The sequence below is a fragment of the Ooceraea biroi genome, chromosome 1 (assembly GCF_003672135.1).
Source record: "Ooceraea biroi isolate clonal line C1 chromosome 1, Obir_v5.4, whole genome shotgun sequence".
Lineage (NCBI taxonomy): Eukaryota > Metazoa > Arthropoda > Insecta > Hymenoptera > Formicidae > Ooceraea > Ooceraea biroi.
The window spans coordinates 2,625,633-2,644,572 of NC_039506.1; the positions used below are offsets into that span (position 1 = coordinate 2,625,633).

Below are 18,940 nucleotides of genomic sequence, written 5' to 3' on the forward strand. Positions count from 1 at the left end.
AGCCTTCACCTCCACCTCCTCCCCGCTTCTTTTCCGTCTGCCGCGCTCAGGATCTTTCTCTCTTTCTCTTTCCTTCTTCCTCTGTCTTTCTCTATACCGCTAGTCTCTTTCTTTCTCTTTTGTTCTTTTGTCTGTTCTTTGCCACCGAGTTTTCTCGCTTTCTATCTATCACGTGTGTTCTCTTGTGTTTGTTTCATCATTATCCATCTGGTTACCTCTTTTCTCTCTCTTTTATTTTCTACATTTTTTCTGTCTTTTATCTTTCAGTACTTCTGCGTATGAATCGCCGCAGATCACACGTCGTGGAAAAGTTATCGCGCGTCTATCCGAAATCCCTGAATCCATCCATGAGATAACTCTTGACGCGATCCCGATCACGGTCGTCCGAGAGCGAGCATCGCGTACCGGTGTAAATGACGACCGTCCGGGAAAGTGACGAGTGAGACTGATTGATGATTACTTGCAGAGAGAAAAGTGGTGAATCAGGGGTTGGTGCACGATTCGGATGGTTCACGTTTCAGAGTAGATCGGTCTAGCACCGCGAGGCCGAGAATTACTCACAGTCCAGTGTGATAATCCTAGCTGGAGTAGTGACAGTAGTCCAGAAGTATCAATATTTTTCCCGCCATGTATACGTCAACGTAACTCTACGGGGTCTTCGACATCGGTTGCTTGGCAATGGCGACGCGTGTACGGATGAGTTCGCATGAGTGACAGAAAGATCCTGAAACTCCGCGTCTCCGCTCAGAGATTCGACAAGTGTGTTGTCGCTTCGCCTCGCGACCTTCTGGTTCCGCGTGAACGTATCGCAGGGTGCACAAGTGTGCGAGATCCGGAATAGGATGACGACAATCGCGATGACCGTGTCACTGACGACGGGCAGGTCGTCGGTGATCACAATGAGGTAGTGGTCATCGGGACGCGTGCCGTTTGGGTGACCGCAAGTGTGTAACGTAAAAGAAGAAAGGCAGGAAGACTATCCCAGGTGGTCGCATTCCGGGGGAAGACATATTTGAAAAGTATTCTCGGTGTTCTCGACAGCCTGATTTTTGGGGACCAACCGATCGCAGCCAAGGCGAAGAGAACTGGAGGCCGCACGGATAATCGAGTACCCCCGAAGGACGCAGATGCCCCGAAGGAAACAGCACGCACCGCAACGCATGAAATGTGAGTCGACAGATTCGATGCAGAATTTACCAGTGACGGTGGAACGCGAGGGGAACATGCGCGTGCCGATATCAGAGAAACAGAGGACTCAATAGGCAAAAACCTTTTCCAAATTTATCCTCGAAGAAGGGACGAAGTAATTTATTTATAATTGTGATACGAGTAAATCTCTACAAAACTATCATGGAAATGAGAAATTTACTAGTCATGCGAATTTTTCTCTAGACTCGGCTCTCGCATTTTCCATGTCAAGATAAACGGAGCAGTCCACGAGTGACGAAGTTCAGAGAAGAACGAAAAGTTCCACCGTCGCTGATTCGTCGACGAGCTCGCGGAGCCACGTGGAATACCACGTGGAATGCGGCGTGATTTCGGAAGTAATCGCGGGAAATTCCGCGCGCGGAATTGCCTCGTTACTTTCCGCCGACGTGATCAGCGCGGTGCCCCACGAGCACGGCGCCAATAGTTGACGCGTGCAAAAATCCGGTCGCCATGATCGATGCGACGAGCTCAATTGGACTGTTACTTGATGATCGTCGTGAGCAACGGCAGGCCGTCACGCCGGGACGAAATTCTCGAGGTGCAGCGCTGCGATTTACTGCATTTCTGCAGCGCGTGTTTATGGATTAATTAAAACGGAGAAAAATGTCCGGGTGATCGTAAGGGAGCTTCCATAAAGTCGTAGAATGTCTTTTACTACCAGTTTAGCATTCACGCGTTCCTCGCTGCCGGAGTTCCTAAGTTACACCACTGTCATGCACGGTGGATATTATCGCGCGAGAAACTTTTAATGCGGGGATTAAAGAAATAGGAAATGCCTTTTTCGCGATGAACCGGAGCGAACTTGCGTCTTGCACCGATGCGCGTTCAATGCGCGGAAAGTTCGAACAATTCGGCGGCGCGAATCTGGTTTACTCTCTTCAAGTATTTACCCGATAAAATATCCCCTGAAGTTCTCGACAAAAAAATACGTTGACTGTTGTCAGCGGTAAATTAAGAGTTGAATGGAGTGTTATTTCGTTCAGGCGCCGCTTGTGCGGCATCGATAGCGTGAGTAATTTTAGGATACATGTGAGTTGAGAGAGAGAGAAATGTGTCGCATAAAACGTGTGAGTTAAGTGAGGTCAGATTTTTTAGAATACTTTATAATAGAAATTATCGACAAATCAGGAATCAATTTTCCCTTTTCTCGCCAACTTTTATAATGCGAGTTTCATGCACGATGTGTATAATGTATGAGATGTGTATAATTTCTGTGAAATAAATGACCTAATGCAAATTGTTTTCCGTCAAGCCTCGCTCATAAATACCTAAAGACTGTATTTAAAAACAAAATTCTGAAACAACTTCTAATTCCTATTCACTCTTTAAGAAATAATACATTTCATAACGTTTTAAGTTAAATTGTTTGCTAGTTTATTCAGAGATTAGATAAACACATTTCTCTCGGATTTTATTTTTATATACTTAAAAATTAATACTGAGTTTTCGACTAATGCTTATTTAAGCAATAAAGTTTAAATTACATGAAAAATGCAAATGAAAAGTAAAAACCATATAAATATAAAATATATACTACCAATATTTACAAATATATATTTTTCTTTCTGCAGATTAGTATATTAAGCAATTTATAACACAATTTACATTTTTAATCTTTCTCTCTAGTTATTTTAAGGAATCTAATAACGAAAATTATTGAAATAATGAATGAAATATAGAAAATTAGAATATATATGTGCTAAAATAGCTTCCAATATCCTTTATCTTTACATTATCTTTCCACATACAATCTTTGCTATCTTTTCTTTTATTGAAACATTTTATTAACTTTCCTCAAAAATTACATCAACTCTTTACGATCAATACACGTAAGTTACATTCTTGTACTTAACACACACACACACACACACACACACGCGCGCGCGCGCGCGCACACACACACACACACACACAAAATTCTATTTCAAAATTTATCTAAAGTGAGACGAAGAATCATGTAAGGCTTCTCGCACGAGGGTCAAAACCTTCCTGCTCACAAAACTCACAGCAAGCACGCTCTGTTGGCTAAAAGACCAAAAGATCTACGTGTCCTCACCTTTTCTCGTTGAGTAAGGTTGAGGACGGGGCGAAGGTGAGCACGCCATTACGCTGCCGATCTCTCGGCAGATGGGTAGAGCGGAACGGTGCAGTCGCGTCAGGCCAAGGCGATACGTGCGTTCGGGGCCGTGACGCGCGCCATGCTGTCTTTCCCACGTGGGGAGTCATGAGGCGTAAACAAACTCGCCCCCGGTGGCGGTAGATGGGACGCCATCTTGGTGAAGTTCTGCCGGAAACATTTACAATTCACTCAACTTGCCTTACCGAAACTCGGCCAAGCGCCGATAAATCTCATGCCCGCTCGCGCACGCGGGCGCGCCGTCGCGACGCGCCGCGTTGCGGCGCACGCACGTACCGCACCACGCGATGCCGGCCGCAAATATAAATTCGCGGCTAGTCCGCGGAACTTCACTGCCAAGTCTCATGCTTTTTTGTCGGTACCCTGGACGACACCCTTAGTTGCACCCTCGACGGTCAAGGCGATTTCCGATCCCAGCTGATTTTCCTCGCCGAGATTCGAGCGTTCCGAGTGGTCACGTAGACGTTGCACAAATTGGTTCCCGCGAGAAAACCTGCTCATCGCGCGCGCGCATTCAGCGTGCATCGCGGCTCTTGCGTATAAATATAGTTCTCGGAAATTGAACAAATTAGCTGATGATTATCTGATAACTGCAGCCTGGTTATCTGGGTTATCTGAGTTATCTAGTTGGTACATTGTAATAATCCACGTGACAGCAGCGAAGGGGATGCATTTCGGTGAGTATTTTTCGAAAATGCGAGTTGCTAATCAGCGGCTTATCTGAACCGGAAACGAGTGCGAAAGTCTCCAGCCATGCGAGACGATGAAGCCATCAGCGAAAGTAGACGTGTGCGAGTTTAAACGAAATGATAAAATATATAGTCAGCAGGGCCGCGGCGAGCTATGGCGCGGCTAATTTCTCCGTTTAATTTACGATATTCCGGTGAAAGGATCCGTAAGGCACGCTGATTCCTGCGAATCGATCTGCCGGCTATCGATCGCGCGATCGAGCTGCGCTCCCGATAGACCCGGAGATCTAATTAGCAGTATATTATGGAGGAACGATCACGTCCGCTCGGCCATATTCTCGTCATCGGAGATCGGATACGTTCTATCTGGTACGAGCATTCGCCTTGCATCGAGGGTCAGTGAGATAAAAAGCTGAGGCTTCCAACTACTCCAATTGAAGATAGGAAATAGTATATCATGGTCGCCATCGCGGTTAGTGCACTCCACGATATCGAAAACGTGCAGTTTGGATGAAGATATTTTTCAATCGATAATTTTCTGATGAGTAACAGCTATTTCAAGCGAATTGTTGTGAATAAAGATATACTCTGCACATACCTCTCTCTCTCTCCCTCTTTACATTAAAATTTTTTAAATTAATTAAAATTAACTCTATAAAAATGTGCACACACAAGTACACATCATTACTTTATCTCTTACAATCGCGCATTTGTGCGTACCGTGATATTATTTTCAGTACGTGCAAACGTTAATTTACGTTTGTTTGTTTGCATTTGCATTTGTATAATCGCAACTTTTTCGCGAGAGAATTAATGCGGTTGACGCGGTGTTGTATCGTGCTTCAGCACTCGTATCGATTTTTAAATACAATTTTCCGAACTACTTGCCGGTTCCTCGCGCGGAGGAGATATACAACATTTACTAACATTCGCACGCTCGATGCAACAGGTGCAGCCTCGATGCATCCTTCGGGCCTCCATGCCCGAAATTTGCATCGTGGTACTTTGTTGAGTTTTCATTGCGTCGCACTCTCGTCGCGTGGGAAAGATCACACTACCACCGCCGAAAATAACTGCCGCCAGCGGAAAGAAAGCGGCGTTCGTTAAGACTTTATTCTGGACGCGGTGTCGCAACGCGCGATGTTCACTTCCTCGATTTCGGCAACGCCTGAAATCGCCGGAAATAAAATCGCAGCGCTTCATTCATAAGGAAGACAACGCGCTATGGTTGCATGAGTTGCCATCGAGTATTTTTGGCGGTCACGGAATTACGAAGTCAAGGAGGGAGAGAGAGAGAGAGAGAAGAACAACTATAGGTTTTTAGGCGACAAGAACTATCACGACGAAACCGGGATAACCAAATGGGGATGATTGATTCGCCGACAAACGCGCTTCATTTATTCAATATTGAAGTCTTCGGACTCCAATTATATTTAGAGCGTCTCGTCGCTGTTATGATTCTCCTTCTTTCTCTCTTTCCTGCGCGCACGGTTGAGAAATCGATTTTCGACCGTTCCTGAAAAAGCAACGCTGCATCGGATTTAAAAGACCTACGAGACATATCGATCTGTGCCACGTATGTGGCCGCGGACAAGCCAAGTCTGTAATCTTGTCGGTGGTGCAGACTTAAAGTTCACGTCTCTTCCTTTGCAATTTTAATGAGACACATTCCTACTCCTGACTCACACCATGCGAATAAACTAGGCATTTCCGGATTAATGCTTCACTCATCGCGTCCTTGATTGGACACCGGTTGACATCCTTTCGTCACCAGCGTGTTAACGTCTAGAAATATGTGCTATGTAAGCCACAAGAGACGCGATGAGATGTCTCAGCTTAAACGTATGTTACACATGAAATGCTCGAAAATATTTAATCTATCTTCATCCATTTGACATTAAAAATTATCTATTTTAATTCTAAGATGCAGCAAATACATTTGTGTTTTTTATATTTGCATATTTTAATTTTAACGTAATTTAATTTAATTTTAATTTAGTTTAATTTTAATTTAATTTTATAACGTAAATATCAGTTTCATAAAATACTTATGAAAAATTTGTACACGTGCTGCAAAGTGACTTAGATTTCTGGCTGGATACATAACAAAACATTTTCGCGAATCTAAATATGACATTCTCATTTTTCTGAAGTTGATGAAGTGAAAAAAGAGTCTAAAACAGAATTGTCATTCCACGACCAAATGATCTACATATGTTAACCAAATGATCGCGCTCGGCGCGTGTTTACGCACAAAGAACGATAAAAATAAACGTCTCCGATACGACGCAATGTTCTCGAAAATTGCCGCCAGGAAATTATGGATGCGGAGAGCTCTTTGATGGAAAAGTTCTTGACGGAGTCAAGTTTTTCCAGTTGATTCGCAGGAGCTGCGTTGCTTCCCATTTACGTTTACCTGAAGCAAAACCTGTGAAACGTGCTGTTAGAAGTTTCACGATGAAGCCCGGCCATGGAAACACGCATATATATGCGCATATACCTGTGGGCATCTGACGTGATCTAAAAATCTCCAGTGACCTGAGACGAGACTGAGTGGCATCTATTGCGGAAAACTTTCACCTCAAACAATGACGAGATTTTTGGGATCTGCAGGTCACCCTTACCTGTCGTCATAAATTCTTCTCTTTGATAAAAAAAAGCGATACGTCTCTGGCTTGGTTATGAGGATTTTGTGTCACCAGAAAAATTGATTATTCAGCGAAATGGAAGGAAGTCTCCGTTGAAAATTTATGGTTTCGTCTACGATGTTGAAACGTTTGCATAGATCGAGCGATCTGATAGGAATGGTTATTATTAGCATCTCGATAAAGTTGAAAACGATCATGACATATTATTGAAAGACGCAGAATCTCTCTCTTGCGATTTGCATTAATTCTACCGGTTGCTATCCTTAATTATATTGCATTTTATAAATAATGCGACGACAAGCAGAAAAGGCTTATAAATATTCATCTTCTCTAGCTCTTGTATTTTATTTCTATAACTTTCAGAATTCCACGATAATTATTCGGTAATGTAATTTTCGGAATCCTGAAAACGCGGTTCTGTTTTCTTCATGATATCTTACTTTATATCATATAGCCACATTCTCGTGTATTATAATTCTGACGGCTGATTTTATAACTTTGAATTCGAACGAGAATTCAATATGTAGGAAATCTCACAACTGCACACGGGAACGTAATCTTTAGCAAAATGACATTTCTGCAATTTATGGTAATTAAATATTCATTGAATAGATCTATAATAATCCGCGCGATAGTCTCATGCGCTCGCATGATTTCTTCTTACATCGTGCATTTGGTGCTCGTTCGAGTGGGCGTTTTGCGATGTCAGATACGAACATTTACAAAAATGCTCTATGCGTAGAAAGCTGTTTGTCGTTGAAGTAAGTTAATATACGTTTTAGCAAGGGAGTTAGGTGTAATTAAGGTTAACGTGTATTTATTCACTACGTAGCGGATGAAAGTTAAGCAGACAGCTCTATGTTCGAGATATGATCAATTTTATCGTACTTTCCGTAATTGAACATTGGCATTAATTGTTTGAAAGTCGACGGACATGTCCAGAAACGCTCTTCATAAAGCGACACGTGTGATTTAATTATGGCTACGGTGTTTTACGCGCTCGTTAACCTTTTCCACAGGATTTTAATCAAACAGGTAGATTAATCAAAAATTAATAATTCCTTTGAGAATTGTACGCATTTTGAAAATTTGATTAGGTTTTTCAAGCACTAGTGTTTGGACAGTTCCCGGAAGAGAAATCAGACATACTCATGAATTAAATAGAATCAAACTTAATTACATACGTTGAACTGCATGGAATACAAAATATGAATATTACTATGCGAATGCGGATTAAACGGTTGCCAAAAAATCATTGTCAATCTCTGCTCCGAGTTTTCTTCTTCAGTGGTCAAACTGAAATCTGATGAATTGACGAATCTGTGTGTGAGACAGACTTCATGAGAAAAAGCAGCTCAGGTCAGATCGATGAGAATGAATCGACGTAACTTTTTCGTCCCGTAACGAGTCTAGATGTCTAATAGCGCGAGTAGATGCGGCAATATGGATCGAGAAGCGAAATAATTTTTTGCGGGCAGAGAGACGAGTGCCGTTAGACGCGCTCGATTACCGGCGCAATCATGCACTTTTGTGCGCGCCGGCAGAAGCTGGTTCTCGGGATTTTTGCGCGGACGGCCACGGCGAGAAACGATGACGAATGGAAGAGCTATCTTCGGCAGATATTAAAGACGTATCCGCGTGTGAAACGGTTCGACGCTTAGATTTCCGCGTTATGCCCATAGATCAAGCGCGGAGTCAGCTTTCTAATCGGCTCCCATTATTTCCGGTGATCATGATTTACACGCAATGCCGCATCGACGGGCAAATACACCGAATGCAGTATATCTCGAGATAAATGAGACTTCGCTCACGGGAGCCCGATGCTTCTTTCGTTCTCTCTCTCTGCCTCTCTCTCTTCCCGCCACCCCTCCTCTCTCTCTTTCTCTCTCTCTCTCTCTCTCTCTCTCTCTCTCTCTTTCTTTCTTTCACTTCGCCGTCTTCAGTCGCGACGATATCTCGCAACATTTGAATTCGCTCGTATGCAAATGGTAAGCATGATCGATGACGACCACTCAAGAATTCATATGGCAGAAACAGACATTTTACAATTTTCATTGCGCAGTCGGGTCATCTGGTACACGTGTACTTAAACCGGCATGTGTCGCTTACCGTGTTTTATTGATAGAATCTCCAAGGAGCAATTGACAGCCTGATACGTCCCAAATCGTATTTGCGCCATATGCAGATTTCTAGCGCACCAGACGGACCGCACTGCACCGGCGGGGGGTAGACGAAAGGGCGGACATTCTCATTTCGAAAGAACATGGGAATTACGCGGTTTCAACATCGCGGCATTTAACACGCTGCACGACAGTTTCTTATAACGAGCGTTTGAGATTGGCGCCGTATAACGCGTCGGGACTCGTTCCGCTTAATTGTGTTCATCCTAATTTCGCGTTACGATCCGGCCGGTGAATCGTAAGGGCGTTTGCTTATGACTAATCGATTTGCCCGCGGAAACAATACGTTCGCCTTTGAAATTGTCGAGAAGATTGTCAGTCGTGTCAAACACGCGTTCTCCATCAAAGATGATCAACATGTTATCAAGACTTGCTAATCACGCGATCATCGCAGACGATTCATTGAAAAACAAGAAATATCCTTGTTTATTAAAGCGGACTTGTTGTCGAACAAGTCAAGGTTGCGCAATGAGAAAAGACATCACACATCCTCATCAGTCAGTCTTCGTCGATTTCGGATAATGTGAATTATAATTAAGAATCATGAACAAAATATCGTGTGGTATGTACTTTTGGTACGTGGTATGAACATCCGCATATACTTTTCATCAGTGCTGATGAGTGAGAAACAAAGAAGATAGGTCGATTAGACTCGTGAGAGAAGTGAGAGACACTTTGTGCCGTTTTATTGTATAAGAAATGAATTGTTACAATTGAGAAATAATAGTAGATAAGTACATCACATGCTAAGTTTTTATTTTCATCATTTTGCATAGACAAAAAAATAGAATTATGTTATAACAAGAATGTAGAACGAAGTTCCGCTTGATACAGTTTGTACATCTGACAAAGCATTCGCAAACAAATTTGTTCTGTCAGTCTAATGTAACTTCCGAGGAAAATTATTTGCATAATTATCAGAAATAAGGAAACAGTAAGAATATTTAAAAGTATAAACTTCCTAACATCATTCAAAAATCCGAAAATGCAAAAATACAACATTTTAATGATAAATTTTAAATCCATAGAATAAAACTTTACATGTTACATTCATCCTAAGCCGTCAAATCGATTAAAAATGCCGCAGTTTCGCGCAATCCATGTAAGATTAGAATTTCCGGTTCCAAGCTCTTCTTTCTCGCTCGCAGGCTAAAAGTATCGGTCCTTTACAAACGACACGACACAACGTCACATAACATTATAATCATCAGCATTGAGCGGCATGCCGACGTCTTCGGGGACGCTCTTTTCGCCGTCAATATCCTCGTTCGAGACGAGTCATTTAACGGCGCGACGCCGCTCATCGTCTTGCGAACGCTCGCGGACGCCTCTCGCACCCTATTTTCGAGACTCGTAAAATCCGCCGTTTCTCGTATCCGACCGATCCGTCTCCCGATTTACACCCGACGACGCCGCCGTTGACGCCGACGCCGATTCCTCCATGTCGCTCGCTCTCTCCCTCACCGGATCCCTCCCCGCCGAGTTCGTCCCGCTCTCTAAGCGGTACTAATAAATTAGCCGTAGAAAAAGACGGCCGCATGACAGATGCCCGATGGCTGCCATAAAGGAGCTGCCATGTGACGCTCGCGGGTGGTGGGCGAGAGCACATCAAAGCGCATCCTCCGCGCGGCCTCACGCCGATCCGTACCGGACTCTGTAGTTTTATGTTTACCGAGTGATTTGTTGCTCCTCGCCGTTCGAGTCACCGACGACGAGTGCATTGCGAGAAACCGGCTAGTCGTCGACAGAACACGCTGAAATAAATGCGCTATTCTTACGGCGGGAGAAATCCGTCCGGATGGCAAACGTCGCGCGCCTTCGGATTTCCCGCGATGACAAGATCAGGCGGGATACGTAATACGCAAGGCAATTGCGAGTTCAATCCACGGTTCTGCTATATTCAGCAAAAAATTAACAATGAAAAAAGTTATTGACACTTGGAATTTATCGATAAGTTCACGCTGCTTAATTAGTTGCACTTTCAAAAGGATGAACGTTGATTTCAATTGATCGAAAGATGCAGAGAAAAGAGAGTATCGCACAAATTCTGATCTGGGTGTTGTCAGTATCGCGGGCTTTTCCGACCTTTTTAATCGAAATAAGGAACCGAAATGGGAGATCGCGAGAGCACGTTGGAATCCGTGCCAGCTCGACGCTGGTGGTGTCGAAGCGGTGGTGACGGGTGTTGGGGATACGTTGAAACGTCAGGTTGCTATTATCACGCATTACGCATTGTTAGGATGTATTAATAATGTATCAGGATCACCAATCGTGCTGCACGTCGCAGCGAACGCGTTTCTCAATGCAGACGGGAGCTTCAACGCGATTAGCGAGCGTGACGTGTCAAATTGCTGCATTAAATGTAGGCAGTAATAATACGTCGAAATTACAACGCGAAATTAAATATTCTCAGTAACTCGAAACGTGCGACACTTAACATTCATTATGTGGAGTGATTTATTCCTGCGGGATGCATCGATACGCGAAAATGCTCCTCTTTGATGCCAATCCCTCGCAGAGAAATTCTTTTGGAAATCGATATCTGATACAGAGAAGCGAATCATCTTTTTTTTAATATCAAGTCACGCGCGTCGGAAGCGTTACCTCCGCAGACGCTCGAGAGGTCCAGCATGCCAGAACGTTATCAGTGGGCCATTCCTCCGAGCTGCGGGTCGCGACTGCGTTGATCACCGGACGAGAATGCACCGGTGCTCTCTCTCGCGTAAGAGTTGACAGGCCGTGCCACTCCAAAACGAACCACCGTTCGAGGCGCGCCGGCAGGCACGCTTAAGTGACTTTCGGTGTTTGGCCTTTGCACGCGGCGAGAGCCTTTTGCCTTCGCGACAAGTCCCGCGGCGCAGCCGGCCGCGGAAGAAGTAGATGGAAGGCGATGGTGGTGCGTTGACTCGGTCTTTCCCTCTTTCTCTCTTTCTTCTTTCTTTTTCGCTCTACCTCCTCTCTCTTTCTCCCTTGCACGAGCGCTCCCTTCCTTGCGTGCCACCCTCCGCGCGCGGTGCGTGCACCGTAATTCAACGCTACCAGCAGATAGCTAAATCACAACGACAAACCGCCGGTAAATGCGCGAAACGAGAGACCCGCTGCCCACAAGATACGCCATGGACTAGAAAGCGACCGGTCATGGTGTGCGCTCCATGGCATGCTCATGTCTCGCGTTTGTCATTCTCTCCTTGGGTCTGGCCCGGGAGACTGAGGGAAGTTGGATTTAAAATCGTACCGCGCAGACGGACGGAACAGATACATATGCGCGAAAATATGTAGAGTCATTTACATGAGCGAATAGTCCGATTGGGGATAAAACATTCTATCCAACCGAAGAGTTTTATGATACTATTTGTATTTTAAAAAATTAATTATTTACCAAATGAAGCAGTTTGTCATCCTTATACGATTACAATCTGCAGGAGTGTATTTCAAACAATTCAAAACAATTATTTAATACAACGGTTTTTGGGTTTTTGGGTAACCCGGATCAGTTATACGATTGCAATCTGCAGAAATGTATTTCAAACAATTCCAAACAATTATTTAATACAATGACAATAGAATAAAAAGGACACAATAGTTTAATAGTTGCAAAGAGATTACAATTAAAAACGCGCAAAACGAGGCTCGTGGCTCGCAACGCTCGAACGGGGTGGCTCAGGGGTGGCGACCGAGAGTACGACGAGAAACATGACGGTAGAGGGAAAAGGAGCGGAGGAGCTGGTCACGCTTGTCGGTTGCGGAGGGCAGCCGAGGGTGGGAGCGAAGGGTGCAAGCCACCGTACCTTGGTGGCTTCCACGACATGAACTTCACAGACGAGCAGACGCACGGTCAGTACACGCACGCACGCACGCACGCACAAACGCCGTTAACGATAAGTCACCGACAAAGCGGATCCTAGGATCCTCCATCTCGGTGAGCAGCTTCTGAGGGTGATCGCATTTGACATTCGCCCCGGGACCTCGCGCGTCCAGGGATTCGCGTTGTATCGGATGCGCGTGATACCGGCTCGACGAAACACCGGTTCCTCCAGCGAATTCTTCTTTGACGCAGCGTGTTAAGGCAGACGCGAGTAATCGAAGCGTGTGCAGCAATTGGTGTACGATTTGTATTGCTCTCTGACTAGTGAGGAAAGCTTGTCTTCGAATTGCATTAGAAACTAAGGAGGCGATATGATTATTCAATTTTCTTGCAAATTCTATTGAGCATAATGAATTGCAATGTAAACTGAAAGGTTAAGTAAAAGGAAAAAAGATTGTGAACGTGATGTGTCACGAGAGAATCCGCAACAAGTTTCTGGCCTGAAAATAACGAGTTTATTTTAAACTTGTTAAATCTAGATCTTAGAAATCGAAGATTATTTAGATACTATTTTTTTTCTACAGATTCTACAGATTCTTTAGTTATTTTGAGCCCTGTCTTAGAAATATAATATAACATATCTCGCGAGAATCTAGTAACAATATTCATTAATACACACCGATTCTTTCTAAAATTATTAAACGATTAAGAGTCGATAAGAGAGCGTCTTAGAAATGTTCGAAAACCTTCACCGTTGCCTTCTCACCGAAGAAAGATCCATCCACCCCTACACTGGTAGAGCGACATTCACTGAGAGAAAGAGAGAGAGAAAGAGAGCGAGAGAACACGCAGCCAAAACCCGTAAACGCAAACCCCTACAGGGAGTCCGAAGGGTGAAACGCCTCGCGCGTAAAGTACTACTCACACACGCACACACATAGACACGCTGCCACATACAAGGTGCACTTGAGAATTTTCAGAATTAAATTGAAGAAAAAATCTAATCCGAATTTTTTGTTTGTCCAAATTATATTGAGTGAAATTATAATAATAAAATTTAAGATTGGATATATATTGATGTTAATTACGAAATGTAAGTCGAGGAATGTCGCGCGAGATTTTACATAATTTTGAGAAAACACATCATCGTGATACAAAATTGTAAACGATAAATAAAATTTAAATAAAATTTAAACCTATTTATTGGATAAATCTTGGATTTACATGAAGAAATTCAAAGCACATTTTCAAGTATTCCGAACAGTCTTTAGTATCGAAGGAATTCGTGACCTAACTTTCCAGTTTGCCTTATCATTTATCCAGTTGATTCCGCACTGCAAAAACGCGCGTAGCAAAAATATAAATCGGTGATGTTCTTATTTATTAATACCATGAAATTCGCAAAATTTCGTATGATCGAGTGACCGATCGGCGGATCCATCAGGCTCATCCATATCCTGTCGCATCCGAGTAGCTCGGCGCAACTTTTCCGACACCTTGTACACGCGCGCGTGCACGACACGCGTGTCGCGGCACATCGACGGCCACGAACGCTGTATTCGTACACGTACAATCTAGATACTGTTTCGTGGCGAGGAGGCCCCGAAGGGGAAGTAAGCAGTATCTCTCGCACGCCCCTGCAACCCACCCCCTCCGGCTCGCTCCTCCAGAAGCCGCTAGGCGAAAGAGGGGCACCGCGGGGCGGACAGGGTGGCGGGAGGGGGCTTTCTCCGTCCGTCCGTCTCGTCTCGACTCGTCTCGCGTGACGGCCTCGTCAGCCGTCAGCCAAGCTCCGTCCGGATCGATACGCCTGCCACCCTTACGACCCCAACTTCCTCCACCTTCTACTGCGAAAAGCAATGCACCTACCGCCTCCGCTCCCGCGCGTCCACCCCCCGCGTCCGTCCGTCCGTCCGTCCGTCCGTCCGTCCGTCGTTCAACCCTCCTTGCCGCGCAACCCCCTCATCTCGGCGCTCTCACCTCCTCCGTGGCGAGCCTTCTCTCCCTCGCCGCTTCCTCCTCTCGCTCCGGCTGCTGCCTCCTGCCAGCGCGCGCTGAGTCTAGTTGAGTCGAGTTGAGCCACCGGCCGGGTCAGAAGACGTCTGCTGCCCGGGCGAGCGACAGCTGCCCCCCCTGTCCCCCCCGGGGACCCCTCCTTGCCGTCCTAACCTGCTCCTCCTCCTCCCCTTGCTTTTCCCTCTTGCTCGACCCCCCTTCCCCCGGGTTTGGCCACCCAAACACCCCCATTTTACCACCCACTCCTCGTCCACCTTCGACCAACCAAGCACCCCCCGTCTTCGCCCCGCAACTTCTCCCGGCCGCCCTCCACGACTCCATTCTACCGCGACGTGCCGCGAGATGGACAGCTTCGCCTCCACGTCGAATCCGCACTACACACATACCCTCATAGACACACACACACATATACATACGTATATATCCACACGCACACACATATACGTACGTGTATCGCGGGCTCCGTCTCGTATTCCGGCTCGGTGTTGGTGAACCGCCACCGACCTTCTCTACGACCACCCTCCCCTGCCCGTTCACCCCCTTCTCGTTTCCCTTCCTACGAACGCGCGTATCTCGAGTCCGCACTTTTCGCGGGTACTCTCTCGGTATCGAACGGGCTCTTTCTCTCTCTCTCTGTGTCGCCCTCTCCGTCTCGCCGGCATACAACGCTGCCGGAAACCATCGCCGCGTCATCGGTGCCGCGGCCCGGATGGACAATGGGTTCAACGGACGGTCGTCTACTTTTCGTGGACCGAGACGTCGTTGACGCTCCCCATTTCTCCGCGGCGTTGCCTTTTTAGGGCTCGCGTAAATGCACGCCCGAGGAATTGCCATGCTCTCCGCGAGCGCATGGAAGCGAACGATTCGAGCATTCGGTTTACTTGTTTCCCGCATCGTCTCATCTCGCTTCTGTATCTGCACGAAGCAAGTGGATATTGGGTATATCCGCGTGTCGCCGCATAATGAAAAGCATGCACACTGATATATGATTATGTTAAACATGTAATTATTTAAATCTAGATTTCACTGAATTTATAAAGCTCACGGTTAATTTCAGTACGCGATTAACTTAATTTTAATTAAGTTAATTTTAATTAAAAGAATGTTGATGCGCTATGTAAAATTTTATTTATCATAGTTGAATTCTGGATTAAAGGTTGCTCTAATTTTTAAATATAGTGTATATGTATATATTTTTTTAATTTTGTCGAAAGATAAAGAAGAAAAAGAGAAAAAGGAGAAGAGAAAAGAGATCCAATACAACTAATATAATATGACAAGTACAATTCTCAATCTGTACATCTCAGAATAGGATTCTGAGGGAGCCCTTTTACAAGCTGAATCAAACAATATTATATTATCTCGTCCATTATATAACTACGTAAATTATACTACACTGGTCACGCATTGAAACCGTATCTCAATTAAAATCTTTGCTTTCGATCAGTATCTAATAAGGTAAGACTCAACGATCGCGCGAGCTTTCTGCGCTTCCCTTCTCTCCTTTAATATCTCCTTTAATATCGGCCGCATGAAGATTTCATAAAGTGTAGTTAGTAACGGCAGGATTAAATTCACATTTGCAACTGACTCTTTACTTTTGATGCGTCGGGATATTATAATTCCTCATTAAGCGTATGCTTCCGTGTTTTTATCGCGCGGCACCGTTTATGCTCGATAAACCGATTATTATTTCCAGATACGATCTATTTCCATACCTCTACTTACGCTAATGTTAAGTAACTCGTAGCGTGCTCGGCAAGACTCAACGATGATTGAGACACAAGTGAAAAACGGGCGTAGCAGTGCCGCGAGTCAATTCTTCTTCCTCATTTCAAGCGATCGCTGAGCCAAGTGTGAAAAAGCGACCAATGGATCAGAGGAGCATGGAACGTAACTAAAATCGAGAACACTCTATTTCATACGAAAGATATAACCGTTATTCCGATCAGTAAGTTGTACTTAAAGTGTAATATCCCTTCAGCGACACACAAACCTGATTTAGAATAAAATTGTGGATGTAATGAATGTGGCAGGTCAACGTCATCGCATAGCATTGTTAAATTTCGATACACAAATTAATAAATTAAATTCAGTTGAATAAAATTTAAAATTTATGTATAACGCGCGAATATGAAAAGTCTTATGCTCAATTTATACACATTAACCGAACGCATGACGCATATTCTGTTTAAATATATATAATAATTTAGATACACAGAAAACAAAAAGGCTGTGTGTGACAGAGAAATTATCCGACGTGGCGAGTGCGTAAAGAAAAGGCCAGATAAAATGTTAACAAAGTTTGTCTCAATACCCGATGCCAGAGCGAGACTCGGAAGATTGCAGGATAGAAAATATTTATGGAACTATGTAAAAAAGTGAGCGAGTAGACTCTCTTTCGTGCATCGTGCAAACGCGATTACGCGCAGAGGTGAGTTTTATAATCGGCCGCATTTCTCGAGACAATGTATGCGACGCGACACGAGCCTCCCTCCCTATCTCCGCCCTCTCGTTCGATCCCTCGCTCTCCCTTCCGCCAGAAGTAATTAAAATTATTCCAAGTTTTTTCTTGCTCTCGTAATATTGAAACCGCATCGTTAAGAGGCACGATTTCCTATCTTCGATTTCTTTCCTGTCGAGCACCTCCTCTGTGCAAAGACAAAGATCCCCGATAATGAATCATTAGTAGTCGAGAGTCAATCGAAGATTAATTAATCGTTCGGATTCGAGAGCCAATTAAAGTTTCCTCGACAACAAACCCAGCCGGTCGCAGCTACCGGACGGTATAATGCGCTCTCCCCCGTATAGATTCCCCCGCTTGTGTTTCTCACTTCATTCCTTCGTTTCCGGTTCGCGTTCGCGCGAATTCATAATGACGCCGGGCTTAATACCGGCAATTAAGATCCTCCGATCTCGAACTCCAAACATCTTTCGCGAGGATTTGCGTTTATGTTCGGTGCATCAACGCAAAGTGCCTTTTATTATTCATTTAATCCTAGAGTACCGAGATTCATTAGAACCAGTCAATTACCAGTCGGGGCTAGCGCAAATGAACTAGCATCAATCATTGCGCAACGACACATATGAAGCGCGCCTTCATTAACATTTTTTCTTCTTGTTTCTCTTTCCTTTGCTTTATCGCCCGTCGACGGCGGTTAACGCTGATTATCGCTGATAATCGTTCATTATGAAACGCGATCAAGTCGGCTGGAACACACGGAGTGTGTGACGCGCACTTACCGCACTCGCGCTTCGTTCTCACGGAAGCGAGTAACTGCGGCTTGCAGGCTACTCTCGCGAGATACCGAACTCATAGCGAGATACGCCGCTGGTGATGAAAAAATAAAAACGACGAATTGGTGAGTTTTAGCCGCGAAACTCGGAGGCGCGCGAAGCCGGACGGACGCGCGAAAAGAGAGAGGCGGCGTGAAGAGTGGACCATATTTGGCACGCTGACAGTTCGGCGCACTTGTCTCTCTTCCTGCCGGCAGAGAGGAAACGGGCGCGCGCGGATGGGGTGGCTCGCGAGGACACAGAAGAGAGGGTGAGGAGGGCCACGGGGCGCGTTCGTGGGGTGGCGGCCACGAGCGGCGATTGACAGTGACGCGGGGCGACGTTGCGCGCTTAGCCAGCGCACGTGTAAGCGTGTCTGAGGCGTGTAACGATGACGGTCGCACAGACACCGCCAATCAATCAGCTCATTACACCGATTCAATCGACGTCGCCTGACGACCCTGACGTCGTCCGGCCGCTCGATAATCGTCGCGACGTGCGCGTCGCGCTCTCGTCTCTCTCCTCGGAGTTCTCCTCGCGCGCCGCTTTCCGTCGCGAATTTATCGGCGATCGTTACGCTCGACGTCCGCTCTTGATGATCATCTTGCGAATTAGCTGTCCCGCAGTGACTCGTGGTCGTGCGGAATTTTTATGTTGACATCAAAATGCGTCATCGATTTTATTATACTTAAATTTCTTCGATGTTTAGAGAGTGCAGTTCTCGCGTATTAACCAAGCAGTTTTGTTTCATGTCTTGATGTAAACGCTTTCACCAGAGGTGGCGCGGAGACGTCAGCACCATCGAGACGCGAAAGAGAGAAAGAGACACGCGCGACACGTGGCGCGTGCATGTGATTTTGCCGGTAAATTGTGGTACGATCGGTGGTACCTTTCATTCTCTAGCTGATATTCGAAAAGTTGAGGGACGAAGTATACGTAATCAGAGATTAATAGTGTGCCCGGTCGTGAGGTATGACCAA

General features: G+C 45.2%; 1 protein-coding gene across 3 annotated transcripts in view; it reads left to right on the plus strand.

Moving 5' to 3' along the window:
• The window catches only part of LOC105280344 (protein tiptop), a 142,776-nt gene that overhangs the window by 79 nt on the left and 123,757 nt on the right, over window positions 1–18,940 (plus strand). The window contains exons 1-2 of one of the 3 annotated variants that reach the window (XM_011340832.3): window positions 7–439; window positions 522–1,167. Coding sequence is in view for 1 of the 3 variants with exons in the window: in XM_011340835.3 (XP_011339137.1) it covers window positions 1,128–1,167 (40 nt within the window). In the remaining 2 variants the exon portion in view is untranslated. Of the gene's footprint in view, window positions 1–6; window positions 1,168–18,940 lie in introns of those variants that run through there. The other 2 variants (XM_011340831.2, XM_011340835.3) reach the window with 2 other exon arrangements.